The following is a 13,693-nucleotide window of genomic DNA, read 5'->3' on the forward strand; positions in this document are numbered from 1 at the left end:
TTTTTTTTTTTTTGCAGTATTTCTTCCAAATACAATATGTGCTTTCTCTTCCATCAAGCTTTTAGGTTCACTGCTCTACACATTCATGCAAGAACTTTTTACATGCAAATTTTGTTACTTGGTAGTCTTTTTTTTTTTTCATTAACTGGTTCACTGTGTAAAGTGGAATAATTTCTTTTAACATGCTGTTTGGCTTAAAAGCATAATTTGCAAGGTGGTTGGAGAGTGCTTGCTGGTGGGAGGAAGGTAATATGAGACAAAAAGCCACTGCATATACTTCTGGGAATTGGTAGAGGCTTGGGCACCAGTAAGCTAATACACGTAGATGATATAGAGTTAGATGTATGTGTGAGCTATATTTCATCCCATCAGAGATGAAACGGTTTGTGACAGATGGAGTGATATTGTTCCTCTGTACGGCCCATGAGTGCAGCCCCTCCTGCATTCCCTCCCTGACAGATGTAGGGGGAGGACCACAGTGCACTCTTCTTTCTTTCAATTGATTTGGGTGCTTGAACCCTTAGGGACTGGAGGATGGTGGTGAGATGGGGGGGGTGGAAACGTTGATGGGGGTTTAGTTGCTTCCTGAAGCACAGAACCTGTAAAAAAAAGTCGAAAGCAAGTGCTGTAAAGAACTCATATAAACATATTATATGCATATATCTGCATATATTCAAACATGGAATGCACTAATGGTTAGTGTGCTTTGTGCACTGTACTTAGTGGAGCTGGAAGGGAATATTTCCATAAATCTTGGTTAGTGAGTGACAGCACTGCATGCATCCATGCGTGTAATGTAAGCACAGTGGAAAGTATGGCTGTGCATACTGGTGGCTAAGCCTTATGTGTTGCTATCCAAGGTACGTTCTATTGATCACAGATTTCTAGTGAATAAGCACAGAAATGCAACAAAGTTTTTCTCCTGTCTGATTAGTTCAAGATAGTATTTTGGGGCTGGAGGAGGCGTGACTACCAAAATATTTAGGTTGGTGTGTTTTGTTGCAATTAAGTAGATTTTAAGCGATTGGGCAATGATTACCTTTGTCCACCACCCTCACCCCATGACTGTAGGATCTACATTATGGGACTTAACAGCTGCCTTGTAGCAGATGTGTGCTGTAGCTACGCCTCAGCTCTCTGTCCCTGGAGGGGAAAGGTCAAGACAGGAGGTGGAGGTTGAAGCAGAGATTCTCTTGAAGATGCTACATGTTGCTGATTTAAGGAGAAACAAACAAATGAGCATCTGCCTGCCCTTTAGGATGGAGATTAGAATTAGCATTATTGATTACAGTATTCAGTCTGGTGTAATTCCTTCATCCTGCTTTTAAGAGCAACTGAACTAAGAAGATCTAAAATGTCCTGTGCAATCATTTCTTTTTTTCTACTTAAAATGTATGATATTGGATAATGTTGTAGAAAAACATGCATTTATCTTTTTTTTTCCTCTCTTTTTTTAGTCCAAAGCAGGAGTTAATGTTGAGAAAGTTTTTACTACTGGCAGAGTAATGTCCTGGAAACAGACCCCAGGAAAGAAAAGTGGTTAATGATTTTAATAGGATTCCCTGGTGGGGTGGGATAGAGAGGGGATGTGTCCTGGCCATGGGCGCGTGGCAGCGGAGCAGGTGGATGACGAGCAGCTGAGTAGTGGGCTCCAGGGGGAGGGGGCTTCCATTTTGGAGGACTCTTGGGGTTGAGAGAAACCCTGAAAAAAGCAACCCCATCTGGAACTGAGGTGGGGGCTCTGGTGTGAAAGAGATCTAGTGGGTGGTGTCTGACACTCTCTCTTTTGTTCTTTGGTAACACAGCAGTGATGATGGTGGTGGTGGTGGTTGTGGTGGGGGTGGGGGCTGGGCACTCAAACAATAGTGCCGATCTAGGAATTGAAAGCCTTCGGTGAACAGAAAGGCAAGGAAGCAGGCAGGGAAGGTGCAGACGGAAGGATAAAGCAGGCATGAGGTCAGCCCACTTAAAGTAGGAGGGTTTTCCAGCTATACAAGGACACTGCAATGTCATACAAACATCATGGTAAATATTTAGACATATATTTCTTCGGGTTAGTTTAATCAGATATGTTTGAGATGTCTACACATGAATGCTAGGAGAAGAATAACACTTTATTCCATTAATAGACAAATCAATTATGGAAAGCACCGTTGCACAATAAATTAGAGTTTGCTGAACCCTGGAGCAGCAGAGAAAGAAAGATGAGATTTGTGATGGAAGCGTGCCTGTTATGGGGGAGAGATGGAGAGCCTGAGCTTCATTTATTTTCATTAGCAGCGTGTATGGCCCAGACTCATGCCTCCTGCGAGCTCTTATGCTGCTCTGACTGCTGCTCCATGCATAAACATATATCCCCGAGACGTCTGTTCTTGCTCTGCAACAGCCAAGCCTCTGTCACGCAAGGTTAAATTTACCTCCGTCTCCCCTCCCTCCACTTTTCACATCTCTCCTATGCAATCCATGCAATTTATCAGCCATCTCACAGAGGACTGGGTACCTGCAGAAGCAGCTCTCCAGGGTGCTGAATAGGATGACTGTGGGGTGGATGGAGTGAGCATTGGGGGGTGGGGGCTGCAGCAGTGAGCATTGCTATATTAATTCTTCATAGTAGGCATTGGGGTATGAGTGATTGCAGGCAGGGAGGAGGGAGATTTAGATCTGCCATTACAATAAACTGGCAAGTCCTCCATTTATGGGAAGGGTCTCTGACTGTGTTATTCATCTTCTAATCAAAAATACAGAGAAAGGGTCCTGTCAAATATACATCTTTTGACGTATTCGTTTAGCCCACCTTAAAGAATCCATAGCATCCTTGTAGCTGCTTATTGTAAAACTGTAAAAGAAACATTGACTCAGTAATCTGACTCTCAGTTACTGGTACAGGCTGCAAGCCAGTAAACAAAGCTATTGCTATTTCTCATCTTCCTTTTAGAGGTCAAATTTGAGGACTGAATCTTAAACAATCATTGATGGGGCAAGACTCTCTTTCTTTTCTAGTCATGGTGAAGAGCCCCACCTGCTGGCGTGGTCTCGGTAAGACACGCTCTGTTGTCCCATACGGACACATGCCGTATGATGCAGTGCAGGCAGTCCTCTAGATGCTGCTGTTGTCCATTTGGTTTTCCTTGTGAGATGAAACTCGGTATAAACAAAAAGAACAGAACCGTTCTTGTGAACTAATATCATTTTAATTTTTAATTTTGTTAATGTCGTCGCCGTGTTGTCAAAGTGAAGAAATAATCTCTGAAGAAACACATAAGAGTAACACGGGGCTCGAAACTTTTTTTTTTTTTTTTGGTCTGCTTCCCAAATTTAAAACAGAAATGAAACCAGTGAAACCCTAAACTGAGGTGAATATGCGCCATTATCAGGTCTCTCTAAACCGGTCAGGTGAGATTTCTGCGTGAACAGATGGTGGATGTAGCCACTTAGTGCAAGCGGCTCAAATTAATGGGAAAGAGTCGTTTGTCCGGAAGTAGGAACATGACTTCTACGGCGCTGTTACATGGAAAAACATCGATACGCATATTTAAAATACTAGATCTTTTTTTAAAAAGACTGCTGTGAAATAAGTTGTACAAAACTAGCGTTATCTCCTTGCGTATGACCAAATGAATAATTAGTAATAAACGCAAGTGGGATTTTATTTTGAAGTTTTACCGGATGTAGTACATCTATCATGGCGGACTTGACTTTAACGGCCACTGTTCAGCTCCCAGCCGCTAGGAGGAACAAGGAGGGATCCGTGCCCAGTCCCAACGTGGAGTAGGAAGCGGTCCGAGAGTCCGCATCACCACACAAGACAGGACGTAGCCAGAGAACGGGAGGTGGAGAGTACTTTCACTTTGATTTGGAAGAGCTTCTTTACATGGGGACAAGACATGACATCCACGGCGAGCGAAAGGAGGGCGTTTGCTCATAAAATCAATCGGTGAGAGAGTAACAGAAGTTATTGTTTAACAGCTACAGTTGTGCCGGCCGCGGTGCGTGAGAGTGACCTGCTGGACAGGCGGCACACATAGCCAACATGCTAGGATTTGTAAGGTGTCACTTACTGTAAACCTGTTGGGATAAACACAACTGAACCTTCCCGGAATGGACCAAATGTGCTGTACTGAAGCTGTTTTTGCGCTCTCCTGAATGGTCTCTGACACTCTGAGGAGTTTACGGTCGTGTTCTGTGCGTTATCGTAGCATCGCACGACCATTGTTATCAACAATGATTGAGCTACTTTAGAGTAAGATTGCCAAGATGGGCCCTAAACTAATCCCTTAGATCACTCGGGAGTTTTAAAAAGTGTTAACCAACACCGAGGAAAATACTTAACACATATCCAAAAAAATGTTCCCAAGTGATTTTTAATTAACATGTTTTGTTCTTGTGTCGTGTGAACGCCACGCAGCATTATTGCTGTAGCAACCTGTTTCTACATGTTGTGAACTGGTTTTCCCTCTTCATGGAAACATATACCACTGCATGGACTGTAAAGAAAGTCTGTCTTATTATCAGTGAAATCCTGTCTGTCAGATCAATATTTATCAGTTTCCGAGAGAAATTGCAGCGGCATCTCTTATCTGTCAACCAGCTCTTCGCATGGCATGCTTAAACAACGCCAGTGAGGGTGGAGGTATTTGCATCCTTGTGCCACCCTGTTTACTACAATAGGTCGTCTTACAAATAGGGCTTCTTCTAAACCTCGATTTTGTGTTTTTCCCCTGTCTTCACGGTTACCAAGTGATTGTTTGTTTAATCAAGACACAGATTAGCCTTGCCAAACCTGTTAGCTTCTCCAAGCCCGTGAGAAAACAAACAGGATGACACATTGTAACCTTGCAAGTGAGTATTTTTCTCACCTTTGTGAACACATCGCTGACATCATGTCTGTACAGTGGTTATAATAGAGATTAGAGCAGTCTCCATCACCAGTTGGACTTGTTTAATTCTAAATAATCTGTTGCATTATTGGGAGCCTGTAGATCGTCAGCAACATTGGCTTCATTGGGCAGCCTCTGCAGGCACTGCATTCCCCAAGTCCGTTCTGTCCTCTCCTTAGTGGGACTCAAACCATTGTTTGGTCCCGGATGCAGGAAAGGGTGGGAAGTGGTGGTCTGGTTATTGCCCTTCCAGTCGATCGCTTTCCTTTTTCCTGTTTTAAATTGAGGTATGCGAAGCTGCCGAAAGTGTCCACATCTTTTGAGAATATAGCACTAATGTGATTTAAACATGCAAAATAAATGCTGATTTCAATGAAGGCTAAATTATCCACAGGAATTTAAATAAATCTGGCTCCATCGGAGGTTCCCTTCTCTGCCTTACAGTCCATGCATATTGATGGAATGAAGACATTAACTTTGACAATGTAATCATGAGGACCATGGGTTGGGAAATGTTGAAGCCTTTGCAGCTGTGTATATGAAAGACATTTTGGGATTCTAGAGGAACAGCTGCTTGCTGTCTCTGTGAGAGGATTTAGGTCCCCCCTCCACACACACACACCCTCTTGCTTTGTCTGTCTTTAACCCTCCCATGTGCCGTTAGTCCATAAAGGCCAGGGACAGAGTTCTGGCTCTGTGCCTGCTCCCTGGAGCCAGCTTGCCACCTCTCTGTGAGATCCTGCTTGAATCCCTATTCAGAACAGCTGCTGGCTTTCAGCATCGCTACTAGTACCAGGAGCTGAAAACCCTGATCTGAAGAGGCCTTTGCAAATCGCACAGAACATGACGATGAAACTTAGAGGTTGAGCCATGCAAGTGCAGATCTATTTGTCACCCCCCCAAAGAGAGTTTTAACACAGAAGCTGAATCAGAATGAGCATCACTGTGAGTGAAGAATTTCAAAGTGGTTTTGTTTATGCAGATTTCCCGGTACTGTTAGATCATTCAATTAGGTCGAGTGTCTTTAGCAGCGGTTTTAGTTCTGGGAACATGATAACGTGAAATGTGTTCATGCACTCCCATCAGTCACTTAATATTTTATCTTGAATACCACACATCTTGACTTTTGGCAGGATTTTTACAGATAGTTTTCATGTCTGGAAACTTCTGTTTTTTGTGTTGTTTGTTTTACTCGCTGACTTATCCTTTACGTCTTTCTCTTGCTCAGGACGGTAGCTGCGGAGGTCAGAAAACAAGTGTCGAGAGACTATGGCTCCCCTCAGCTGACCAAGAAACGAGGAGGCGCGCACCACCCTGTGAGTCACCCTGTGTTTAAACTGCTGCTCTTTCAAGCCAGCAGGCTTAAAGCTGCAGTTAGCGAACCCATCAGAAGTGGATGGGTGTAACTTTGTGAAGTTTTAAGTTGTAATTAGATGCAAGGAATGCAGATGAGTGTACTTTTAGTTAGCAGGTGTGAAGGGAGGTGGTTTTGAAACATGATGTACCTGCTTTCACTCACCTGTATTGTTTGACTGCCGGGCAAGATTTCTGCATGGATGCTCACCCAAAATAGAATAAAAAATAAGTTACGTAAGATGCCGTGCTTTGGGAAATCTTTCAAGTGTTGCATTTACAAAGATGCCAGTGGAGATTTTTATTCCTCCAGCAGAAATTTACCAGTACTGTGTGGACCAGAAACCTCTGACAAACCAGAGGTGTTGTGAAACAGAGACTCAGTGCAGTCTTGAGACATCTTCATAAGAGCAAGTGAGACAAACAGAAATGCGTTTTATGTTAATATTGCTCACACAGTTTATTAAACTAATATTTATATCAAAACTGAGAGACTGTGCATACAGTAAGTGTATGCAAATAGGAGTGGCTGTGGCAGATTCTAGTTTGGCTTTAACACAGACAAAGGTGAGGGCACCAAAAACAAATTGAGAAGCAAAAACTGAAAACCAGATGTTATCAGCTGAGCACATACAACAGTAATCTTATTGTTTTTTGTACATCTACAGCATGCTGCACATTGTTGTCTTCTTTTGACCCGGTGATGCGGACGCAAATTATTTTCCGTGATGCATGTAGAGTTTCACAAGGTCGCTAAATGAAAAAAATAGTGTTGTCTGTCTTATTATCATTAATTTGCTGTGTTTTGTATCGTATCTAAATGTCAAATATCCTGCGTCATAACATAAAGTGGCATCCTGTCTCCTCGTACTGCTGCACCTTTTAAGTCCTTCGGATCACATTAGGGTCCATCAGTAAAGCCACGTCATAGTTATTGGTACATAATAGTTTCATGTTGGTTGACAGTTGCCCTTGACGGAGGTGGTTGACCCTGTGGACTTTGAGGAGTATGTGAGCAGTCACGCTCCTGGGGTGGAGTCTGGCCCCCTCAGACAGCTAATGGAGTTCCCCCAGGATGACATGGAGCTCCTCCACCAGGACAAAGAGTGCATTACGCTGGAGCCGCCACTGCCTGAAGAAGAGGAGTGAGTCCAACTGCTAATGGCCAACACAATTCTCATACTTTAACACACGCACACACACACACACATTTACACACATCCCTCTTTGGTCTTTGCACTACCACACACAGCGGGAGTAATATACTAGAATGAAGAACAAGCATCCCGACAGATAGGAACAAAGCCTTTCTGTCTGTGACGATGAATGAACACACTTATTAAAAGCGTGCTTTGCTCAATTATTAATGTGTTTTTCTATGTAGTTCACTGGATCCCAGAGTGAGAGATGCCTTGGCAGTCTACACAGATGACTGGCTCATCATTCAAAGAAAGTGAGTGGTGTCAGTGGTGGTGCAAGTTGAGTGAGCCTGCAGTATTTGTTTCGTCTTTTGTTTAATAATGTGCACAGCATTTGCCCTGATTGACACTGATATTATCACTTTGACAACTATGTTTTTTTGTTTTTTTTCCCTGTAGATATCAACGCTACAGCACCATGTTCACCCCTCACAGCTCTGAGCGACAGAGAGAGAGACAGCGAGGACTGGTCAAACAGACCTTTGAACTGGATGAGGTGGCTGCTGCTGAGCGCCAGGACGACCAGGTAGCCGATGGTGATGTCCAAAGGACTCGTTATCTTAAACGCAGAGTGACCATTCAGTCATTTTAGGTTCACTTAACAAATTTTATTGATCTTCTGTAAACACAGTGTTGCCTGGAGTAAAAGCATAGAACCTTTGTCATATCTGATACCTGGACAAAGAGATGGAGATAATAGCAAGCCAATGATGCTATTGCCTCATTAGAAGGCAGCATGAGTTATATTGTGCTCAGCAAGTTGATCGTTGGAGAATGAGTAATGCCTAAATGGATATACCATGTCCATTATCCCTTGCGCAGCCTCCATGTGAATCATATTAAATAAAGGTAATGGGATCTGTAGCACGTTGTTCTCCCTGACCTTTGAAAACATTTGCAGCAAGCACTTAAAGGTGACATCTTTTCCTGGAAGTGAAAAAACGCATGATCTCACCTCCCTCACGTCTATAGGAAGACGCAAAGCGACGCTCAGTCAGCCTCGATGAGACTCCTCGGGGAAGCTGGGCCTCCAGCATCTTTGACCTGAAGAACTCCTCTCCAGACGCTCTCCTGCCGTCTGTGCTGGAACGTACAGCTCCAGAGGACATGGACCGTCGCAATACTGAGGCACGCCTGCAGGGGCGCCACAGTGACCTGCTGGGCCTGTACCCTCCCCCTGATGAGGTTTGTCTTAAACCATCCTGTACCTGCCTTTGTTGTGGATCAGGCTGTTAAGTTTAGAAAAATATAAATAACTGTAGTTGATTGCTAGTTTATATCACATAATACACTTGGCTCTTTTCAGTTCATGCAGGGTCGTTGTAGTTGAACTTTCCTGCAGTGAATGGTGATGTGTTCAGCTTTTGATGATCCTTCTAGCGCATTTGAACAGTGATGCATTCACTTACTGACTTTTCTAAGATTGATTTCTGAGCTTAACAAAGTAAAGAGTTCTTCTTTTGAAAGTCAAATGTCCTCAACAGCAAAATCTAAGAAAAGGAGTTCAGAACCTTGGCCAAACAGATTGATTAAAACTTAATCCCAGAGATAACGACTTCTGTAAGATTGAAACCAGCAGAACACTCACATGTTTGTAATTGTAGTTGCCATTTGTTCAGCTTAGACAGACATTGTTGGATTTTCCCATCAAGTGAATGTCCATAATGTCTGGAAACCCAACCACTTGGAGAGAACTGTTTGCTTTTCTTTCTTCTGTGTTCTCCTTTTCTCACTCCATCCTCCTTTTTATGTCTGTGTACACACTGTTGCTTTCTCTGTCGCCATGACATCTGTGTAAATGTTGTGCTTGCTTGTGTGTGTGTGTGTTGTACATGGCTTTGTGGTCTGTGTGGCAGGATGAAGCAGTAGAAAGATGCTCTGCCATCGAAGTACCAAAGGAACACTGTGGCCAGAGGATCATGGTCAAGTGTTTGTCTCTGAAGTGAGTAACATTTGGAACAGAACAGCAGACATTTGGGTCTTTGAGCTCTGATTCATTGTTAGAAATACCCACAATATCCTCCATATTTGACAACTTTTTAAAAATGTTTTTCAGGTTTGAGATAGAAATTGAGCCAATATTTGGAACACTTGCCCTGTATGACATAAAGGAAAAGAAAAAGGTATTTAAAAATCTTTCTTTTTTAGTTCCAGTAGATGACTTTCACTCTGCGAAACCACTTACTTAATGCTGAGCTCATACTTAACTAATTGAATTTCCCTTGTCTCAAAAAGGTCTAAGTGGCCTTGTGGTTTAGCTCACTGAGTCAAAACTGAATTAAAAATCCCTTGACGTGCATTTCCATTATCGTCTTTCCTTCCCCTGCCTCTGCCTTTTCCCGCTTATCTCAATCTCCCCTCCTACAGATCTCTGAGAATTTCTACTTCGATCTGAACTCGGATCAGATGAAAGGGCTGCTTAAACCACACACACCTCACATAGCCATTTCCACATTGGCCCGGTCTGCCATTTTCTCCATCACATACCCTTCTGCCGATATCTTCTTGGTTATTAAGGTACTGAAAAAAATGCACTTTCACGCAGGAGAATCTCACTTAACTTTAATGGCATAAAATAACTATTTCTTATTGGATTGTATAAAAGCTCACTCACCCTCTTTATTTGGAATTTCAAGTGCTACTTAAACTTAAATTTGATTTGAATGTGAATCCATGACAAATTTAAGAATGTGATTAAAGAAGTGCTTTAATGCATTAATAATAGTGTGCTTGTATTTCAGCTTGAGAAAGTCCTTCAGCAGGGAGACATTGGAGAATGCTGCGAGCCCTACACAGTCATGAAAGAGTCAGATTCCTCCAAGGTAGCAGAGCCAAAAGCATGTTTTAAAACTGTTGCAAAGCTCAAGGCTGACATCCTGCACATTTACTGTCTAATCACAAGTATGACTCAATTCTGTCTGAGTGCCTGCAATATTTACCATCCTCTTTGGCAGGTCAGCTCAGTTGGCCATGGGTGATATTTGAAGCCTTTCTTTTTTATCTTTTATTATATCATGTCTACTCTTTTCCCGCACTTCAGCACAAGGAAAAGCTGGAGAAGCTGCGTCAACAGGCAGAGCAGTCATGTTGTCGTCTCGGACGTTTTCGCATGCCTTTTGCCTGGACAGCCATCCACCTTCTCAACATCGTGAGCAGCGTGGGAGGTCTGGAACGGTCGGACCCCGACTCCGACTCTGGTACTGCTTACTTCAAACACACTAACAGATTTATACACTGTCACACATGCACGTACCCAAAGCATGCAGCTACAGGGACAAAAATAGCATTCACTAAGTAAACAAGTACCAGTCATGCACGTGTTTCTCCAATATTACTGACAGAGCGAAAAGGTCATGGGACATGGAATGAGAGAAAGAAAAAGGGGTTTGAGCGGATGAGTGTCGGGGATGACATCTGCAACTTTGCCACTTTCCGCCCCGCAACGTTGACCGTCACCAACTTCTTCAAACAGGTTAGACTCTCTAGTGGTAAAGTGGCCAAATGAATGATCTTTTTACTGGTAAAGCTGAGTATTGTTGCCATAAACAGCAAAAGGTGAGGAACCTGTACTGTAGTATCATTACTCTGTGTATTTTAGTATTTATAGCTAGCATAACTATATTATAATGAATCTGAGTTCCCAGTACAAACTCAGCTCTTCTCTTTGTGTTCATGGAGGAGGGGGACCGACTGAGCGATGAGGACCTCTACAAATTTCTGGCGGATATGCGCAGACCGTCCTCTGTTCTGCGGCGACTGAGGCCTGTTACAGGTAGATGTGGTTTGCACACATAGTCAAGATATTCATGTGAAAATGTTTGAAGTCATGTTCAAAGTTTCATGAATAATCCGCGATTAGGTTTTGCTCATACCAAGCGAGCCTGCACACATGTTGATGTAAACAGCCGCTCGACTGGTTGACTGAAGTGGTGATTCTAGTCTCTGTCGTGTTGTGTATTCATGATGTATTTTGCCCTTCAGCCCAGTTGAAGATTGACATCTCTCCAGCTCCGGACTCGCCACACTACTGTCTGTCGCCAGAGCTGCTTCACGTGAAGCCTTACCCGGACCCGCGTGTTCGCCCAACCAAGGAGGTGCTGGAGTTCCCTGCTCGCTATGTCTACACACCACACACCACCTACAGGTGAGTGGTCACCTGTCTCACACACACTGTATAAATGTGCTCTGTAAGTTGACCTATACAGCAGATGTACATTCAGCCCTTCATGGCATGCATGTCTTGTTGTTTGTTTGTTTGTTCAGGTTCTGATTTTCAAAATAAAATGTATTTCCTGCCTTTGATTGTTTTGTTAAACAACACAACAAGCTAATAACATTTTCTTGGTGTAGAGTCAATAAACATACTGTTTGATAAACCAAAAAACTTTAATAATTTAGCAACCTTAGTTGAAGGGTTAATTTCAAAAAGTTTACAAAGTACATCAAAGTCATGACAAAAGACACAAAAAATGTTCCATGGTAAATAGATAAGAGACACAACAACAAGTACATAATCACAAGAGTACGAACAACAAATATTTTTTGACCATACAGTAAATCTGCATACGTAGCAGGATTGGGAGGGAGTGCAGTGATGTCACACAGTTGGGATCTGGATGGACTTAAGAGCTTCGCAGACTGGGAGACCTCAGTGGTGAATCTTAAAGTGACTATGTCATGGCTTCACTCTCGAAGATGGAAATACAATGGAAAATTGTATTACATAAAATCAGCACAGGTTTCAAACGGATGTTTTGATTAAGGGACTTACCATCTTCTGCAGTTTGGAGAGCTGATGACTCTGAGTGTCAATATTCTCTTTTTGGTATTCAATCAAATGCTGTAAACCTTTCAAGACATCAGAGTGCTCCTCTGCTCTCTCCTACAGCAGGAATAAAGATAAGGTGTTTACTGTGTGTCAGTGAATCATTGGTATTCAGATATGTAAAGCTGCCCTGTGGCTTTATCATTTGTTGCTTCTGCTTGTAAATTGCTTTTCAGCTTTCTGTTAACCTGCAGTTCTTTGATGCTGGTGGGTGCAGAGTTGTTGAGATACGTCTCCAGCCTCTTCACTTTTGTCTTCAGCTCCACCTCTTCCTGCTCCACGCTGGCCAGCCAGTCTTTCGTCATCTTGGTCTGAGCCTGTTGCTCGGCCATCTGGACCTGTCAAAAGAGCATCTGCCCATGTTATCCTCTTTCCCCTCAACAATGATGCCAGTGCAGCTGGCAGTTGCCTGACCCATAGCGTAACGTGCAGCTTTCCAACGATGCGCTCGATGACGATCTCTTATCTCAGATAAAATAGTTAGATTTATCCACAGACATCACATCAGGAAAATAAATCAAAAGAATCATTTGGTGATTATGGAGAGTGAGGTGCTCAAACATGAAGGGTAAATGTAGACCTAGTGTAGGTGTTGTTGTGTTGTTTAGCATTTTTGCAAATCGGGAAAGAGCTGCTTTGTTATGTCTTGTTGAGCAGTGTTTTTTCTCATGACACTGAGAAACACGCACACTTAATCTGATGAAGATTTTAGATACGTTACATGCTGCCTCTGTCCCCTTCTGCTCCTGCATGTTGTGCCTTTGTAGATCTGCAGCTGGATTGTTGGTTATCTCTCTTGTAACAGCACAGCCATTCAGCAACATGTAGGGAACCTGTGTGTTTTCTTACCTGTAGCCACTGTATAACCTCTTTCATCTGTTTCTCCACCTCTGCAGCCAGCTCAGTCTGCCTCCCCAGTTTTTCAAGTGTCCCCTCATGGCTCTTCAAAGTCTGGCTGATTTTAGCCATCTTTGCCTCTGTGGTTTCATAGGCGTAGTGAAGGGATTCGCTGAACTGTATGACACCAAACGTGAGCACATTGACTTCTTCCTGTGGCGCTGCCCGGTCTTCTTTCTTGCCGGTCTTCCTGACTGGACCGGCATGAACTGCTCTTAGCTCCAGGGCCAAACATAGCAGACACAGGCTCCAGATCGTTTTCATAATGCCAGTTGGTTAGGAATTCACTGCAGTCCGATCGCCTGTTTCACTCAGTTGTTCAAACGTTTGTGATTCCTTTTCCAGCGATTCAGCCAGTTAAGGGGAAAGTTTGTTTGATGTAAAATCTGCTGTTCTGTCACAGCTGTGCAGAAGTCAACAATGCACTGACTATCTGGTGGATGATGAATATAGAGGGTGGTTTATATTGGATGTGTACATGCAATACCATGGTAAAACATTAGCTCAGCCATGGTTCGATCACAGGTCTTTTCCATGGCCTT

At 43.1% G+C, this 13,693-nt stretch overlaps 1 protein-coding gene and 1 long non-coding RNA gene across 7 annotated transcripts in view; one reads left to right on the plus strand and one right to left on the minus strand.

Annotated features, from left to right (window-relative positions):
* On the minus strand, positions 1–4,155 carry LOC124072688. Its single transcript, XR_006845573.1, has 3 exons — positions 4,059–4,155; positions 1,040–1,143; positions 1–599 (listed from the first exon to the last, which is right to left on the minus strand). It is a non-coding gene; the product is annotated as an uncharacterized LOC124072688 (long non-coding RNA).
* Positions 3,717–13,693, plus strand: part of LOC124072686 (dedicator of cytokinesis protein 7-like) — a 24,696-nt gene continuing 14,719 nt past the window's right edge. For 2 of the 6 annotated variants that reach the window (XM_046414269.1, XM_046414270.1), the window contains exons 1-14: positions 3,717–3,934; positions 6,106–6,193; positions 7,197–7,375; positions 7,615–7,683; positions 7,829–7,955; positions 8,402–8,614; positions 9,286–9,371; positions 9,486–9,552; positions 9,797–9,946; positions 10,171–10,251; positions 10,470–10,626; positions 10,771–10,901; positions 11,108–11,201; positions 11,411–11,573. In XM_046414269.1, coding sequence (XP_046270225.1) covers positions 3,885–3,934; positions 6,106–6,193; positions 7,197–7,375; positions 7,615–7,683; positions 7,829–7,955; positions 8,402–8,614; positions 9,286–9,371; positions 9,486–9,552; positions 9,797–9,946; positions 10,171–10,251; positions 10,470–10,626; positions 10,771–10,901; positions 11,108–11,201; positions 11,411–11,573 — 1,655 coding nt within the window. In that variant the 5' untranslated portion in view covers positions 3,717–3,884. Of the gene's footprint in view, positions 3,935–4,224; positions 4,840–6,105; positions 6,194–7,196; positions 7,376–7,614; positions 7,684–7,828; positions 7,956–8,401; positions 8,615–9,285; positions 9,372–9,485; positions 9,553–9,796; positions 9,947–10,170; positions 10,252–10,469; positions 10,627–10,770; positions 10,985–11,107; positions 11,202–11,410; positions 11,574–13,693 lie in introns of those variants that run through there. The other 4 variants (XM_046414271.1, XM_046414273.1, XM_046414272.1 and 1 more) reach the window with 4 other exon arrangements.

Source organism: Scatophagus argus, chromosome 16, assembly GCF_020382885.2.
Source record: "Scatophagus argus isolate fScaArg1 chromosome 16, fScaArg1.pri, whole genome shotgun sequence".
Classification (NCBI taxonomy): domain Eukaryota; kingdom Metazoa; phylum Chordata; class Actinopteri; family Scatophagidae; genus Scatophagus; species Scatophagus argus.